Source organism: Desmodus rotundus, chromosome 8 (assembly GCF_022682495.2).
Source record: "Desmodus rotundus isolate HL8 chromosome 8, HLdesRot8A.1, whole genome shotgun sequence".
Classification (NCBI taxonomy): Eukaryota; Metazoa; Chordata; class Mammalia; order Chiroptera; family Phyllostomidae; genus Desmodus; species Desmodus rotundus.
Window position 1 is genome coordinate 46,972,797 of NC_071394.1, and position 17,064 is coordinate 46,989,860.

Here is a 17,064-nt window from a genome sequence, read left to right on the forward strand (position 1 = left end):
ACTGGAGGAGGAAAATGGAGTCAGATGGAATAAAGACTTCAATGGAAGGATTATGAAGTTTTGCTTTGTTGGGGTATTTTTTGTAAGCAATGGAGACTAATGAAGACTTTTGAATGGGGATGGGGTAGTGAAATTTACCTACTATTTTAGAAACAATATTTTCCCTCACATTTTTTTGAAAAATTTTAGGGAAAACAATAAAATAAAATATTAAAATAAAATTAAAATAGAACAGAACCCCCCCCCCCCGAAAAGAACAATAAAGTCAGAATGATGCTAGTATCAGACAGATGATTAGCCTGAAGTGGTGAGCAGGGCACACTGGGCAAGTAAGGATCAAGACAACCAGAAGGTGATTGCAACAGTCTGGGCTTCACAAAACAAGGACATTGGTTCGGACAGAGGAGGTGATAACAGAAAAGTAGGGATGAATTAAACAGCACTCTGAAAAAGGAACTGACTGAACGCAACAACTAAAAAGGCATAAAAGGGGGAGAGCCTACTGCTGTCCTCATTGCTTCTTTTCAGCCACAGTTGCCTTCAATCATCTGTGGTGTCTGTAGCTTTTAGTGGCATATATTTAGTATTTTCAGTTGAATTGACTCATTTTTTTGCTCCACTTTTTCTTAGTAATTTAAGTTGCAATTGTTTTGGCATCTCTGAATTTGTACATTTGAATTTCCATGCCCTTATTTAGGCCTATTCTTTTTTTTTTTTTTTTTTTTTTTGCCTCATTTCCTGATGATTGTTAATTTGCAAAAAAAAAAAAAAAAAGGCTATCGGACAGTCCCCAACACTAAAGATTCAAAATGTCACAAAAGTGTCCAAGGTTTCTCACTCCATGTCCACAACAGATTGGGTTTTCATGTGGAATCCTGCTCTTATTCAATTGCATTCATGCATCTGAGGCCCATCCTCTTCCCTGTGACTGAGAGATCAAGTGACAATAAACATTAGTGCCTAGCTAGCAAACTAGGAGTTTTCTTGACAGGCTCAGCAAGAACCTAGAGAGCAAGTCTTAAGCTTAAAGTCAGAAGGGCCAGTCAGAAATGGAGGGAGTTGCTTCCTGGAGTTTTCGTTATGGGGCTCAAGAGAAAACCCAAATGATCTAGATTTTAATCATTGTCTTTTGTCTTTCTTAGGTTCTGTTGTGAGAGTTGCCTCTAAAATTTTCCTTGCTTAATTCCCTTATGAAATTGTTATATCACTATAATTTTAGTAATGTAAAGAAACCAACATTTAAACAAATATTCTCACAATGCATGTGATCATTTTCAGTATTAATCTTTTGGTCCTTTTATGACATATAGCTTATTATAATACTAAGAAATTACAAGATAATGTTTATTTGCAATACTTAGCAGTAGATTATTTACTAGAACAATCAATGAGTGATACATGCTGTGGAATACTGAGTAAATGACAAATCCACACACCTAACACACACACACACACACACATACATGCACACAGCATGATCCACATGACAACACACTCTCTTGAAGTACCATGGAAATCAGCACTACCTTTCACAGGTGAAGATGGACTCAGATGTAGTGCCAGGTTCTCTGACGATGACCTTTTCACAATACCAGTACTGTGACTTGTCACGGGCCTCACAGCGCAACAGCACCTTCTGCAGTTTTCCAAGAGACACTGCTTCTACTTGAAATGTATCAGTCTGGTGCAGGAGACAGAGAAAAACCCACAGAGATGACTTGAGTCCAGCACATTACAAATGCAGGTAATATCAGCCCAAGGACTGCCAGAAACAGCACAGTGCCATAAAAGAGATAATGTTACCACCGAAAGGAGTAATAAGGAAAGAAAAGTAAGGACATTATTTTTTACCTATTAAAAATATATCTCTGGCTGTGCTTTTTTCCCTCTTGCAGTTTTAGTTTCTCCATGTATAGTAGAATCCAGTGTAACAAATAAGTAAGCACTAAGACAAAGGCTTCCTGTTCGTAGCTTTTCTCTTGCTTGAATTCCTGCCCCGTGACAGTTTATTAGGTCGTCACCTTGAAAACCATGTGGCCTAATAGGCAGCAGTGTTTCATTTCCATGAATGCTAATACACTTTGAGGCATGGAGGAACAAATTTCCTCCTCTTCCCCTCCCTCTGTTTTACCTCCCATTTTCCAAAAATTCTCTCCTATACTTTTCTCCATAAATAATACAGAGCACATTCTTGGGTTTGTTGTGAAAAAGCATCCTGGAATCTTTATTTCTGAAGAGATTCACTTACTCATGTCAAAAATTCACCAACATTTTCAGAGATGTAGGGCCTAAAGTAAATGCTATACTGGTTGGAATAAAAGGCACTCCTTCACACATTACTTCCTCCTAGACTGCTGTAGGGAGTAATTACCCTAAAATGATCTGAGAAAATAGTCATTGATTTAATTAAGTTTGAGACATTCCCAGAAATGCCAGTTGACTATTAGTCACTGTTACCCTATTTTGTGGTCAAATGGAAATTTAGGATTGTTTATTTTGCCTACACTGTTACCAGGTGAAATTTCAATTTGGTATTTCAAGATATACTATCTGGTGTCAACTGTTGGTTCCCTGTTTTTTATGGAAATCTCTTGTTCAGGTCAAACCCAAACCATTACTAGCCCCATGATATTTCTGTAAATCAGATTATGATTATGCAGGTTCTCTGGGTTCAAAGGGCCATTTCATGATATGCAGCACCTGTTGTAGCAGATACCATTGGTGCCCACTCCCTGACATCTAATCTCGGTCCACTTCTGGGTTTATCTGCTGCTTTGCTAAATAGTTTAGGCATGCTGACAGCTTTCCTTCTCAATCCCCTATGTTTTACTGCTCCTTTGCCTGAGTACTTCCGTGGTGAGACAATGTTGATGGGTGTTCTGCAGGGTTTCTCTGAAGGTCTGTAGCAAGAAAAAGTTCCAGTAATGACCAACTCATTTATGTGCCTGTATTTGGCTTTCCTGCCTCAATTTCCCCAGAAGGTCTGTAGCAAGAAAAGGTTTCAGTAATGACCAACTCATTTATGTGCCTGTATTGGCTTTCTTGCCTCACTTTCCCCACTTTTCACTTCAAAGACACTTACTAGGATCATCTCCCAAACAAATTACCTGTACCCCAGTCTTTGTCTTACTGTCTGCCTCAGAGCAAAACCAAACTACAATACCTCAAGGTCCAGAAAGATTTCCTGAATCAGCTTTATGGTTTCTTCTTGTTTCTTAAGTAACTAGTTTTGGAGATAGAATTTAAACTAGGCCTATTATGTATGTTGCTGCCTTTTGATTACATCACTGGACATTCTGTAGAGAAAAGGACAACAACCGCCCCAATCAGTGGCTAATCAGAAGTGAGTTGTGGCTGGTGGGAAATCATTCTGGTGATAAACATAGATTGTTGCCACAGTTTATCAACTGCAAAATTCTCCCAGTCATTCAGCATTCCCATTACATTCTATTCATTGAGGAAAACAACAGAAAAATGTGAAATCTGTAATGAACCAGGGAAGAAAAACACTGTTATATCTCTGATTCTAAACTTTAAATCATGTCACTAAACCTACATTTTTACTCTTATTTATACAGTGAGTGCAATTTTAATTTCAATCTATAACATACCCTCTGCACTCTATGGTAAATGCTGCGCCCAATGGAACTGAAGAAGATTAATCGAGAAGATGATTTGTCAGATCTGAGCATGTAACTTCAAACAATGCTGCTTGCTGGTGACCAACTAGCAGGTGGCCTGGTGGGATGGAGGCTTCACCGGCGATCACAGAGTGGTAGATGAAAGAGTCTGGGACTGATAAAAAGCTAGGAAGATTCTTCAGTGGATAACTTCACTGATTACTTGGTGTAATAGTAATAATAATATCATGATATTTAAAATTGTGTTTCTGCTCAAAATTAATAATTAATTTGTAACAGCAAAAATTAGGCATAATTTTGTTTTTTTTCTCATCCATGCTAACTCTAGCCTTCATATTCATTCTGATGAAAGCTTCTGTATATATGTTGTAACAAATAAAGGCTTAGGTGAGCTTTAAAATCTCTGATGTTTCAAAATATTCCATGAACTACAACTACAAAAAGGTATGAGAAACAGCAATCTAAAACTCGTTTAGGAGCCTTCATTTTTAAAAATACATTCTTGGGTTACATAATTGCTACTCTTAATTGCAGACCCCTAAATAGCACTTTCTTTCTATATTCAACAAAATTACAACAAAATCCATTAAAAATTAACTGGATTGATTATATATCTTACCATAACTCCTCAGACATGTGATATAGAAAGATTCACACACATGCATACAATAAAAGACATAGTACAGGACCTGAAAATGTGAAAGTGATATAGTTGGCTCCATGTGAGATGTTTTTTAAAAAGGCTATTTTGTTATTATGTGAAATATACTCTACAGGCCCTTCTATGAGCTCACCTTTTATATCAGTGCTTTGTACCTTTCAGTCTCAACAAAGCATGTTCATATATAGTTTTCCCTCTTACCATCTCAACTCATTTTTTTCTTTTTCTCACATGAACACTAATTTTTAGAGTCTTTTTCTTCATTTTGCTATTCATAGCTAGTATAGTGTGTTTCATTTTTCTGTCAAGAACAACTTCTAAAACAAAGCACATCAGGAAGTCAGGTCAGAAGACTTTGTTAAAAATGTCCTAAAATGAAAACTTGAAGGGTTTCAAATACCTTCCAATTTCAATCATACACGACCACCTTCAGACAGATTGCTAAGGACATGAAAAATTGTTTATGCAGACTCACCTGTCCTCTTTGAAATTTTACTGGCATGTTGGATTTGTACAGCAGTCTAAGACCAGAGTCACCCCTTTCCCCATAGAGACACAGGGAAACCTCAGACTCTGTGTCTGCTTGCTTCAGTTGCCCAGTGTGGACATCAACGTGGTATCTCACTACTGGCAAAGCACAGGGGAGAGAAACAAGAGGAAATCCATTACATGGGAATTCATATCAACAGAACCCAGATCCATGGGTCAGGCTACAGTAAAAACCACCATATGAGAATTCCTTTAACCTGGACTTTCTGTATATATTGAGAGATTTTTGATCTTTCAATTATTAATTTTAACTTTAAATAGGCATTTTTCACACCATTAACAAATGCCTAGAGGGCTTATAGCTTTTTTTCAGAGAGAGAAATAGAAGATTTTTACTTAAAAGCTGTTTTTCATATGTGACACAAGAAAACATTTCATGCTTAGTATTTTAGCAGCAAAGGTGGCAATATTATTGCACATGATGCTTAAAGTTTAAAATTATATATGGTTTAATGAGGAAATATATCATAAGGGAGGTAATGACATGAGGTGGCCATTGGTCCCAGGCAAAGCCAGATGAAGCACAGACAGGACATTTTTCTTTTTAATGGGCTCAGCACCTGTGGCTGTAGCTGGACAATAAGAACCTTTTTGTGATTATGTTTAATCTCAGATTCACCAGAGACTCAAGCTGTGATGCTAAAAAAGTCATTTCTCAATGGGTAAAACAACTGTCTTAGAAATAGATTAAATAGTTCAGAAGTAAATTTAAGCAACTATAAACCAATTTGTATATGCAGTATATGCTACTGAGGATTAATAACACACATGGAAAAATAGCTTGCCCTCCTTTTACGACTGGAAGCTCACAAACAACGTCCCCATCAGCTTGGATTCGAGATAACCACGCATTTGCTGCAAAATCTAGGGTCTTCTTATTCTTCATATGCTGCATAGTCACCTGAGATTAGAGGAGACAATATCCAAATTGTGTAATTTCCAATTTCTCATATAACTCAGAATTCAAAATACAGCCCAGGGATTCCTAAAATGTACTTGCACACTCTGGTTGTTATTATTATTATCACTAGTAGTAGTAGTAGTAGCTGTTGCTTATTAGGCAATTGTTAGTTTCCAGGTATTATGCTAAGTGATTTATTTTAATTATCTCTATTAACCATTACCAAATAGAATTTCTAAATTCTTATAATTTTATAGATAAAGTTGAGACCTCAAGATATGAAATGGACTGTTTGATTCAAAGCTCCTAATTTCACCTGTGGCAATTGCTAAACAAGCGATTTATAAGAGATACCCCAAAAGAGATTTTTGTGTTGATATTTGCCACCAAAGCAGGCACACAGCAGTATTCCACAACCTAGCCACGTTCTTGTTCCCCTCAGAGTTCTCACACACACTTGTATCTCTGCCTCGATTAACTTTTGTCTGACTCATGACCATGTTGAATCAGCACATCCTTCATTACCTAGCTCAGACACAATCTCTTCTAAGAAGGCTTTTGTGAGATCCTGACCTGGGTCAGGGCACTTTATGTTGTGATCCATGGCAAGCTACTCATTTATGGTTATGACTTAACACCTAATATTTGACTGACTTGATGGAAGTGAGATGTCCCACTCACCATGGTACTTCCACAGGCTTTCACAAGGAAGTCCTCAGGTTGTTCATTGAATGAATAATTAAATAAATAAGTGAAATGGCTATTTGTCAATACAGGTAATTAAACTAAGTCAATACAACACATCACTAATGTCTGGTGGTGTCCTTACTTGATCCAAACAAAAGGCCATGAACAAAACATTGGATATGAAGTCAGAAAAACCAGGGCCAAAATCTAGAATTTTTATTTTACAGCTGTTTGACCATGGGAAATATACCCTTTGAGTATAAGTTTTTTCATCATTAAAATAAGCATAATGACTATCTCAGATGTTTGTTGTACAGATTAGATGAAAATGTACAAGCCTTTACATAAACTGCATAAATAATTCATATTTACCTTTAGCAAATTTATATATAAATTTACATTCACAAATATAATAGATTAATATAATATATTCTACCAAATTTGGAAATATTCATCTCTCTGGACTACACAATGTCTCATTTTTATAGAAATTAGATGGAAAAATCAAGAATACTAAGAGCTAGAGACCAGTCATACACATTCATATGTTTTTAAATTCAAATCAGACAGAATGCTAAAGTTCAATTATTTTCAGCCCTCATCCTGAAGTTTGGAAATTTCAGTGGCCTCAGTTCCCCGGAGACTCTGAGTCTGGGTTGCTTATGTGGCAACTGAAGAAACAGAAGTGGTAGATGAAGAAAAGGAAAGTGACTTATGTATTATAGCTTGTCAAACGTTCAGCAGAGAGAGAGAGATGATATTCACTCTTTTTATTTCCCACCCTGAAATCCATTTTGACATGTATTGCTTTACTTTATTTGAGACAAAAAGAGATAAGTTACTCCCTAAGCTATTTAGAGGGGCATACTCCTCAAAAGAGCAAGGAAAGAGAATCCCTAGACAAAAAGGACCAATCAAGGGTGCTGGGAAGTTTTCAGCTCCCCCAAGCACTTGTATGCAGATGACCCCGAGAAATGACACACAGACCCTTGGTCTCCTTGTACTGACAATTTCTACAGCGAATGTTCACCGCACTGCACTGGGCATGGTTGGGAGTTTAACAAAAAGAAACTGTCTCTATAGAAAGTTTCTAGAGATTTTATAGATTATCTGTGAAGTGCAGACCCAAAATATTTTAAGTACAAGACTATATTATAGCAGCATATCATTAACACATTAATACAGACTAAGTTCTATGGAGATTTGGCATAATGCAAAGATTAGGATTAAATAAGAATAATTTCAGATGAAATTTAGTAGATGATTGAGATAAACAAGGTTTGTAAACATGTGAATGGAAGTAGTCTAGATTCTAGACTTAAAGCCTTCCCTGTGAAGTATACAGTTTTTACAAGGTCATTCTATATAAAACTCCAAAAGGTTCTTCCTCTACATTAAACTTCCTCCTTATGTAAATTGGCAAGAAGCCTCCGCCTTATGAGATACCACCAGTGCTTTATCCTTAAAAGTACTCACTGATGAGAGAGTCTTAATCTTTTTTCTGAAACAGCAAAATCCTACTAACTCCACTAAAAAACCTTTGGGGTATAGGCTCTAAATGAGTTCCATTTACATTCAAAGTCACAATGTCTCAAAATTTTTTAAAAAAATATAAAAATCTAAGTTAATTGATGTGTTAGTTTAATTAATTAAGAGTTACAGCAGTTGTTCTCACCATGGTCATGTGGCTCAGATGGTTGGAGCATCGTCCCATGCACCAGAAGTTTGAAGGTTCAGTCCCTGGTCAGGGCTCGTACCTAGGTTGTGAGTTTGATCCCCAGTCAGAGTGTGTATGGAAGCAAGCAACCAATCACTGTTCCTCTCTCATATCAACATTTCTCTCTCCCTCTTCTCTCTCTCTCTCTCTCTCTCTCTCTCTCTCTCTCTCTCTCTCCACCCACCCCCCTTTCTCTCTCTCAAAAAACAAAAAAACAAAACAAAAACATATCCTTGGGTGAGGAAAAACAAGAGTTATTGCAGTGGTTCACAACTGAATAAGACTTTTGTCCTCCTGTCCCAGGAAACATATGTCACTATTTAGAGACATTTTTGGTAGTCACAGTTGGAGAAGGTGAGAAGGGTGCTATTGGTATCTAGTAGGTGGATGTTGCTAAACATTCTACAATGCACAGTAAATAACCCCCACAACAAAAAATTATCCAGCTCCAAATGGCAACAGTGCTGAGGTTGAAAAATCCTGGGATAGAAGAGTAGATAACTCAATAATTAAATAGAGTGATATAGATATATAGAGATATATTTATTGATCTTACCTTTAGCTGTGTTTATTTGTTACTATTTTTACAAAATATTCAATTATTAAAGTAATAAAGGGGTTCAAAATTCCTGGAAGACCACAATGCATATAGCAGCTAAAGGCAGGGCTAAATGAAGGACAAATATAATAAACATGGACTTGTATCAAAAGAACTTGATTTATGTCCTGTTCCTGCTATTTACTAGCTGTATGGGTAAAAATCTTACATGATGACCTGTGATCTTCAGGTGCTTGTTTGCACAATTGGCACAATACTCGCCTCACCAAGTTGAAGATGGAATGTTTTAGAGCAAAAGTGCTTTATATAATAAAATGAGATTGAAAACATGTTATAGGAAAGACAAATAGGAGATTATTTCCCAAAACAGAGCTATCTCAAGTGTGGGTTGCAATATACCCAGGAATACTGTGAGAGAGATATATTTTAGAACATCTGATTTTCTCAGCTGACAGTAAGAGGGTGGTATGTCTGCCTAAGTGTCAGACCACACTTTTTAAAATCCATGTGATATTTATGTGATATTAAAAATTGTTTTTTATCATCATTCAAAAACCAACTTCCATACCTTCATTTGGGATAATATGATGTACTCTGCTGTGGTATAAGCATTAAAAGTGATTATCTATACTCTGAGTGCTCAATAAATGTTTGTTGTTGGTGGTAGTAATAGTAGTAGTATCAAAACTAATCACAGAAATGAGATCAGAATTCTTAAATGTTATTTGGGATTCCTTGGGGTTCCTCACTCCTAGAGACAGCACAAGGAAAACTTTAGCCAAATGCTCAGTTCTTTTTTATGAGAAAGAGAAATTCTATTCTAAATCTCTGAGTCTTTGGTAGAATGACCTGGACAATTTAGGATGACAGAGAAAGGCCTCCTTTGCCTCTCCCCCCACTAGGCTAATCTGAAGGAGTTTCTCTTGCTACCTCTCTTCTGAACTCTACTCTGAATTCTCTACATTAATCAAGAGGTTCATAAACAAAAGCCAAAACCTGTGTCCAGATCTCCCAACACCATTTATTGAAGAGACTATTTTTACTGTACTTTATGCTTCTGCTCCCTTGGTCAAATATTAATTGACAATAGAGACTTGGGTTTATTTATGGGCTCCCCATGCTGTTCCATTGATCTATATGTCTGTTCTTATGCCAGTACCAGGTTGTTTTGACTACTGTGGCCTTGTAACATAGTTTGATATCAGGTATTGTGATCCTTCCAACTTTGTTCTTCTTTCTCAAAATTGTTTCAGCTATTCAGGGTTGTTTATGGTTCCATATGAATTTTTGGAATGTTTGTTCTATATCTGTCAAATATGTCATCGGTATTTTAAAGGCATTGCATTGAATCTATAAATTGCTTTGGGTAGTATGGACATTTTGATGATGTTAATTCTTCCAATCCATGAACATGGTATATGCTTCTATTTATCTGTGTCTTCCTTAATTTCTTTCCTCAGAGTTGTGTAGTTTTCTGAGTACAGGTCTTTTACCTCCTTGGTTAGGTTTATTCCTAGGTAGTTTATTTTTCTTGTTGCTATAGCAAATGGTATATTTTTCCTGATTTCTGTTTCTGATATTTCATTGTTGTTCAAAAATTCCTTTGATTTATGAATATTGACTTTGTATCCTGCTGCTTTGTCAAATTCACTTATTAGATTGAGTAGTTGTTTTTTTTTTTTTTTATGGAGTCTATAGGGTTTTCTATGTACACTATCACATCATATGCAAACAATGGCAATTTTACTTCCTCCTTTCTAATTTGGATGTCTTTTATTTATTTTTTCTTGTTTCATAGCCATGGCTAGAACTTCCAATACTATATTGAATAGACGTGGTGAAAGTGGACATCCTTGTCTTGTTCCTGACCATAGTGGGAAAGCTTTTAGTTTTTTCCCATTGAGTATGATGTTGCCTGTAAGTTTCTCATATAAGACCTTTATTATGTTGAGGTATGCTCCCTCTATTCCCACTTTGTGGAGTGTTTTTATCATAAATGGATAAGTGCCCATCAGCAAGTGAATGGATCAAAAAATGATGGTACATTTACACAATGGAGTACTATGCAGCAGAAAGAAAGAAGGAGCTCCTACCATTCACTACAGCATGGATGGAACTGGAAGGCATTATGCTAAGTGAAATAAGCCAGGTAGTGAAAGACAAATATGATGTGATCTCACCTATAAGTGGAACCTAATCAACAAAACAAATAAACAACCAAAATATAACTGTAGACACTGAACAAACTGACAGTAACCATAGGGGAGTGGGGAGAGGAATAATGGGGGAAAATAGGAGAAGGGTCTTCAAAGAACATGTATAAAGGTCACATGGACAAAGCCAAAGAGGGTAGGATTGAAGGTGGAAGGTGGGGATGGATGGGGAGGTGGGGAATGGTGGGGGGAAAATGGAGACAACTATACTTGAACAACAATTTTTAAAAATGTAAAAAAAAAAAATCAACAAATAACAAGGCAAGACCCTAACTTCAAAAGACAGAGATCTTCCAAGTCTATGAGAATGCAAAGCCAAGCCATCCTTTAATCCCTCTCTTTCACTTATCCTATCCCCCTCCATAGAGCTCCCCAATACTTCTCTCGTCTCTTACATTCCTAGTTGTATAATCCTTATATACTCTTTTCTAAGTTGGTTCCCATTTTGTTACAAATGTGTAACATCAGGCGGGAATACATAAGAGAAAGGAGGTCCATTTCTCTAAACTTCAGGTAATAGCACTGTCCTAACTCCTCCATGGTTTTACCTCTTCTGCTAATGTTCTCTCTACCTAGCATTTCAGAGATGGCCCTGTAGCCTTTCCCTACATGTCCTTAGTGCTTATCTTTCATGCCAACCAGAACACACAAAGGAGTAAGGATCAGGTCCAGGAAGTTCAGAGAGAGGGCCATCACTGTGGCTGGGACACACTAACCAGATCACAAGGGCAGAGTGATCAGCTGCCCTCCTCTTGGCCCAAGCTCCACATCTTTCTTTCCTGCCCATTAGGACTGAGACTAAATGTAACTAAGAACCAACAGTAATTACAACCATCTATATTTATATTCTACTTTGTTCTAGGAAACACTCCTAACATATATTAATTCTAAATTTAATCTTAACTTTTTTTGGAGGAGAAATGATATAAAAGCAAATCAACAAAAAAATTTCTGAGAACCAAACTTGTTGCTAGCTGTCTGTTGGACATTGGATATAAAAATAAAGAATGTAACTAGGATGAGAAAAGTTGAGAAAATGCTTTTAAAAGTCCTACTCTAAAATATCATAAAGTTTTGTTCTATAAAACAAAAAACATGTAAGGCTTCTACTCATATTATATATTCAATTTATCTGATACTTAAAAAGTAACAAAGACAAATAGTCACCAACACATTTGTTGGGCACTCACTGCAGGGGTATCCAAACCACAGCCCATAGGCTGCATGTGGCCCAGGATGGCTATGAATGCAGCCCAAGACAAAATCGTAAATTTACTCAAAACTATTTTGTTCACTAGTTTTCATTAGTGTTGGTGTATTTAATGTGTGGCTCAACACAACTCTTCTTTTTCCAGTGTGACCCAGAGACACCAAACAGTTGGACACCCCTGGTAGAGTATTATACTAGATTTGGTGCTTAGGGCAAATCATTAGTACTTTCTTTTTGGAGTTGGAAATATAAAAATAAAATAAATTTTAAGTGTGTTCTCAGAGAACACTCTAAGTGTTCTTACAAATAAGATACAAAGTCAAAGCTTGACTCTAAGTCTACTTATTTTTGGCATTATTGTGATAATGCCCTATTTGTTAGAAGTACCATACAAAGATGATCAATTACAGTATTTACAATTGACTGAAGAATTATCAAATAAAAGATTTTATCTTTGGTTCAAATAAGCTGGCACAACTTTTAGAATATTTCTGTAAACTGCTGGAGTCTTTTGAGATAAAACATCTGACTGGAGATTTTGTGAGAAGAAAAAGCTGGTACTTCCTGCTGTTCATTGGACTAGAAAATCCTCAAAAGCAAACTATTTTTCTTACTGCCTATCAAAACTTGCTTTTTTAAACCCATGGTTCTTTCTAGAATCCTGAAGGTGAGAAGTAACTGAAAATAAAGAGGAACTAGAAACAGTTACAAGATGCTTTCAAACTTCAAAAATGAATAAATAATTTCTTACCTAGTTTAGCTAATCTCAAGACTGCCTAGAGCTCATATCAAGCAGGTTAGTATATAAATGAGATGTAGTAGTTTAACAATAATAAATGCACCAAAATCTATTTCTCACTTCCATTTAAAGGCTCAAAAGAATCAAGAAGCTTGTAGAGAGTTCCTATCCTATTTGAGTCAATCTATCCAAGTTACGTGTTGTCCAGACACTTGGAGAGAGCCCTGGGCCAAGAGTCAGGAGGAGGTGTTCTGGCCTTGAATGGGCCAACTCTGTGTGAATTGGCCAAGCTTCCAAAACTCTCCAGGCTTTGTTTCTTCATCTGCCACCCAAACACACCAAGGCTCAGCTCTAGTGTTACTTCCCATTCCCTAAACACCGAGCAAGACTGTGTGACGTCCCTTCATTTTGAACTTACACTTTACAAAGTATATTATTCACACATTAATTATAAAGATTTGTTAAATATTTTACATTTTATTAATTCATCCTACAAATATTTATCAAATATCTACTATATACTAGGTACTATTATAGGAGTTGGAATTATGACACTGAATAACAGTTTCTGTTCTCATATTGCTTAGCTTCTAGTGGATAGTAAACAAAATGAAATATCAGACAAGGATTATGTTATAAAGCAAATAAACCAGACTGATATGATCAAGAGCAACTAGGAGCTTACTTTAGATTGTGGCAAAGGCCACTTTGAAGCAGGAGACCATGGTGTCTTGGGCATAAGGGGCAGAGACAGAGTAGTTTGAAAAGAGGTCAAGGAGGTGGGCAGACTAAACAGGGAGAAGATATAATCTGAGTGATGTTTTTAAAAGATAAGTCTGGCTGCTCTTTAGAGATGGGATACTCAGGGAAAAAATAAAAGATGCTGAAAAATTATTTTAGGGGACTTTTTCAATAAAGAGGAGAGAAAATATGGCTGCATGGACTAAAGTGAGGATAATATATTGAGGAAAAACAGACCAACTCAAGATATATTTCAGTGATAGGGTCAGCAGGAGATTTCTGAGGGATTGGATTTTGGAGGCTAAGGAAATAAAAACAATCCAGAAGAAATTATAGAGTTCTGACTTGGATACCTAGGCAAATGATGGTAGCACCTACTCAGGCAATGAAGATTGAGGGAGAAGCCGATTGGGTTGGGGCTACGAGAGTTTTGATTAAGTTCTATTTAATTTTTTTGCTTTATATTTACAGCTTGTGAGATAGTCAGGGCAAATACTGCTGAGCCCTATTTTACAATAGGGAAACCGAGAAGAAAAGTGATTAAATGACTTTTTAGAAATTAAACATGGTTCACATCTTCTGATTCTAAGCCTAAAGTTACTTACTTCAATTTAAAATAGTCAAAGTAAATGCCAGAGAAGAAAATAATAAAAACTCCAAGATTAAAAAACAATTTTTAGTTTTACATGATCATATTTGCCAAAATAGATTCCTGTCTTTCCTTTTCTCAATATTCAATGTTTATTGCTATATGACTCTGTTCAGTTACAGCCATCTTATTTTGGGCCATTTTATTAGCTACCTGGAATCAATTCAGTGACTCAGATTAATAACTTATGTCAGTATTTTGGAAGCTAGCTAGCACAATTGGTTAATGTGTATTAATGTGGTTTGTGATAGCACATCAGACCTCCAAAAAGATACTTAAAGTATGATCAAGAAAAAACAATACTTTCAAACTCTTGTGTAATACTAGACCAACAGCCCCAAATTGCTAGGGCATCATGAAATGGGGCAGCTATTCCCTGCTGAAGAACTAAATGTTAGTAAAAAAAATGTTTTCACCTATTTTAATTTTGGACACCAGAAATAATTTCAACAACTACTTGTTAGAAATCGACTTCCACCAAACAATAGCACCCCGTAAGTACTCTCACTGTTCATCACAAGAAACTATTTGGCTATAAACAATGCATCATTATTGACGGGGGGGGGGGGGAATCTTCATGGTGTACGTTCTAATAATGTCAGACTTTCAGATTTTCTTAGTCCACAAAAGGTAGCCTTTGATGGTTACACAACCAGCCACTCTCTTTTTGAAAATGGTATTTCCTTTTCACTTTCATATTGGGGCATCATCTAGCACACTTCTAGACCAGTGATTTTCAAACAGTAAGCAACAGCACACTGGTATTCTTCAAGATTTTTAAAAATATGCAATACCTGACTGTTTAGTCAGGGGAATTGACCTTTCCCCCCTTAAATTGTCAAACAAACACACAAACAAAAAAAGCAAACACAATAATACCCTTCTGGTGTGAATAAATTAAAATTATATCTATTTTTTGTCAGATGGGCAAAAAAATATTATTTTGGTGTGCCACAGAATTTTAGCAATTGGATTATATGTGCCATGAGGTGAAAAAGGTTGAAAATCACTGCTCTAGACTAAAAAAACCCAAAGCCCTGACTTTTGCTTTAGTTCTGACACAGAGCTGTGAAATGTGATATAAAAGAGTCAGTATAGCTGAGAAAAAAATGCACTGATATGAAGTTCCAAAGCCAAACCTTATGTTGAGATAGATGTGGAAAAAGAAAAAGGGTGAGTTTTCAAAATTATTTTTTCATTGAAACATACACTCATTTTTCTCCTAAAACAAATAAGTAAATAAAATGCTTAAAGAACAGCAGTGTCTTTTTCATATAAAATACACAGCACTTGCTTTAATTTCCTAAATAAATAGAAGCAGCTTTAGGATTGGGTTCAACAGAAACTTAAGTTTGTTTGCTGAGCTCCCCCTGCTGATTTACAGCAGTGAGTATTAGTTGTTTCACAAGAATACATTACCATTAAAACTCACTCTTGGTTTCTTAGAAACCTAAAATTCCTGAACTATTTTAAGAAACTTCAAGCAAGTAATTAAATACATGTCCTAAAAATAGCTGACTGCAACAGACATAGAATGGTATTTACAATGTCTGAATTAATACACTGAGGTTATAACACCTCAGTCAGGTTATCCAACTTTCTGCTCAGAATCCAGGAGAATGGAAAATATCAATTTACTTCCTTCAATAACTCTTTTGAGGGGATTACAGGGGAAAAGGATGAAGGGTTTGCAGGAACAGTTATAAAGGACACATGGACAACAACAAGGAGAGGTGGAAACGGGAGGGAGGTGGGAAGGGCTGGAGTAGTGGGGAGGGGTGGGGGAAAAGGCAGAAAACTATACTTGAACAACAATAAAAAAAAGTTAAAGAAAAAACTCTTGAAAGACAGATGTAGTGAGAGAGACATTTTCACTAAGATATGAAAATTAAAATTAAAACTCCAAGGTGGACTAAACCACAGTCTAGTTTATAGTTGGGTTAATTATGGAACGAACTTTGTGAAGACAGGAAATACATCTTAGTCATGTTGGCAAGCTCAAACTTCTAGCAGAAACTCTTCCAGGTAGTGGGTGCTCTAGCAGTACTTGATAAAGTACTCTGACGATGAGTACAATTGTGTATGCCTCTATGCATCTGTGCTATTTGTATTTCAACACCAAAATCCACGAAGGAGAGAGCTGTTGCTCTCTTCCTCCCACCCAGACACACTGAAATAAAAGGAAAATTATCTTGGTTCTGACCTGTCTCAAAATGTAGAATTAATTTGACTAGGACCATGCTAGTCCTAGTAAGGAAAGGAAAAAGTCCTATAAGAAAAGGGATATATTGATTAAGAGGAATATGTAGAATATGTAAAGATTACCGAATTGTTCTACTGGGAAGTGCATATAGATGAGTTGAACTTTGTTTGGCATAGGGATAAACTTGCAGTGCAATTGCAAAATATTGGACAAAGAAATAATAACTGAAGTTTAATTATCAGACAGAATATTGTAGTCATATACCCAGAATTCTTTATGTACACCTTAGAAGACATGGCCATAAAAGGTTTGTCAGTGTATTTATCAACTGACTTTACCTAAATAAGGTCATATAACTTGTATCTGACAAATTCAGGCCTAATTGGGTAGCCCAGTTGGTTAGAGCATTGTCCTGGTACATCAATGTTGCAGGTTTGATCCCTGGTCAGAACACATACAAGAACCAACCAATGAATACATAAATTAGTGGAACAACAAATTGTTCTCTCTCTCTCTCTTTCTCTCATCAATGAATAAAAAATAAAAACCATTCAAAAACAAGTAATCTACTTCAGCTTTGCAAGTAAACATTTT

General features: G+C 36.2%; 1 protein-coding gene across 1 annotated transcript in view; it reads right to left on the reverse strand.

Moving 5' to 3' along the window:
* Nucleotides 1-17,064, reverse strand: part of RP1 (RP1 axonemal microtubule associated) — a 293,397-nt gene that overhangs the window by 124,978 nt on the left and 151,355 nt on the right. Inside the window, exons 20-22 of the mRNA XM_024572510.3 lie at nucleotides 5,620-5,752; nucleotides 4,778-4,929; nucleotides 1,527-1,681 (exon numbers count right to left, since the gene is read on the reverse strand). Coding sequence (XP_024428278.3) covers nucleotides 1,527-1,681; nucleotides 4,778-4,929; nucleotides 5,620-5,752 — 440 coding nt within the window. The remainder of the gene's footprint in view (nucleotides 1-1,526; nucleotides 1,682-4,777; nucleotides 4,930-5,619; nucleotides 5,753-17,064) is intronic.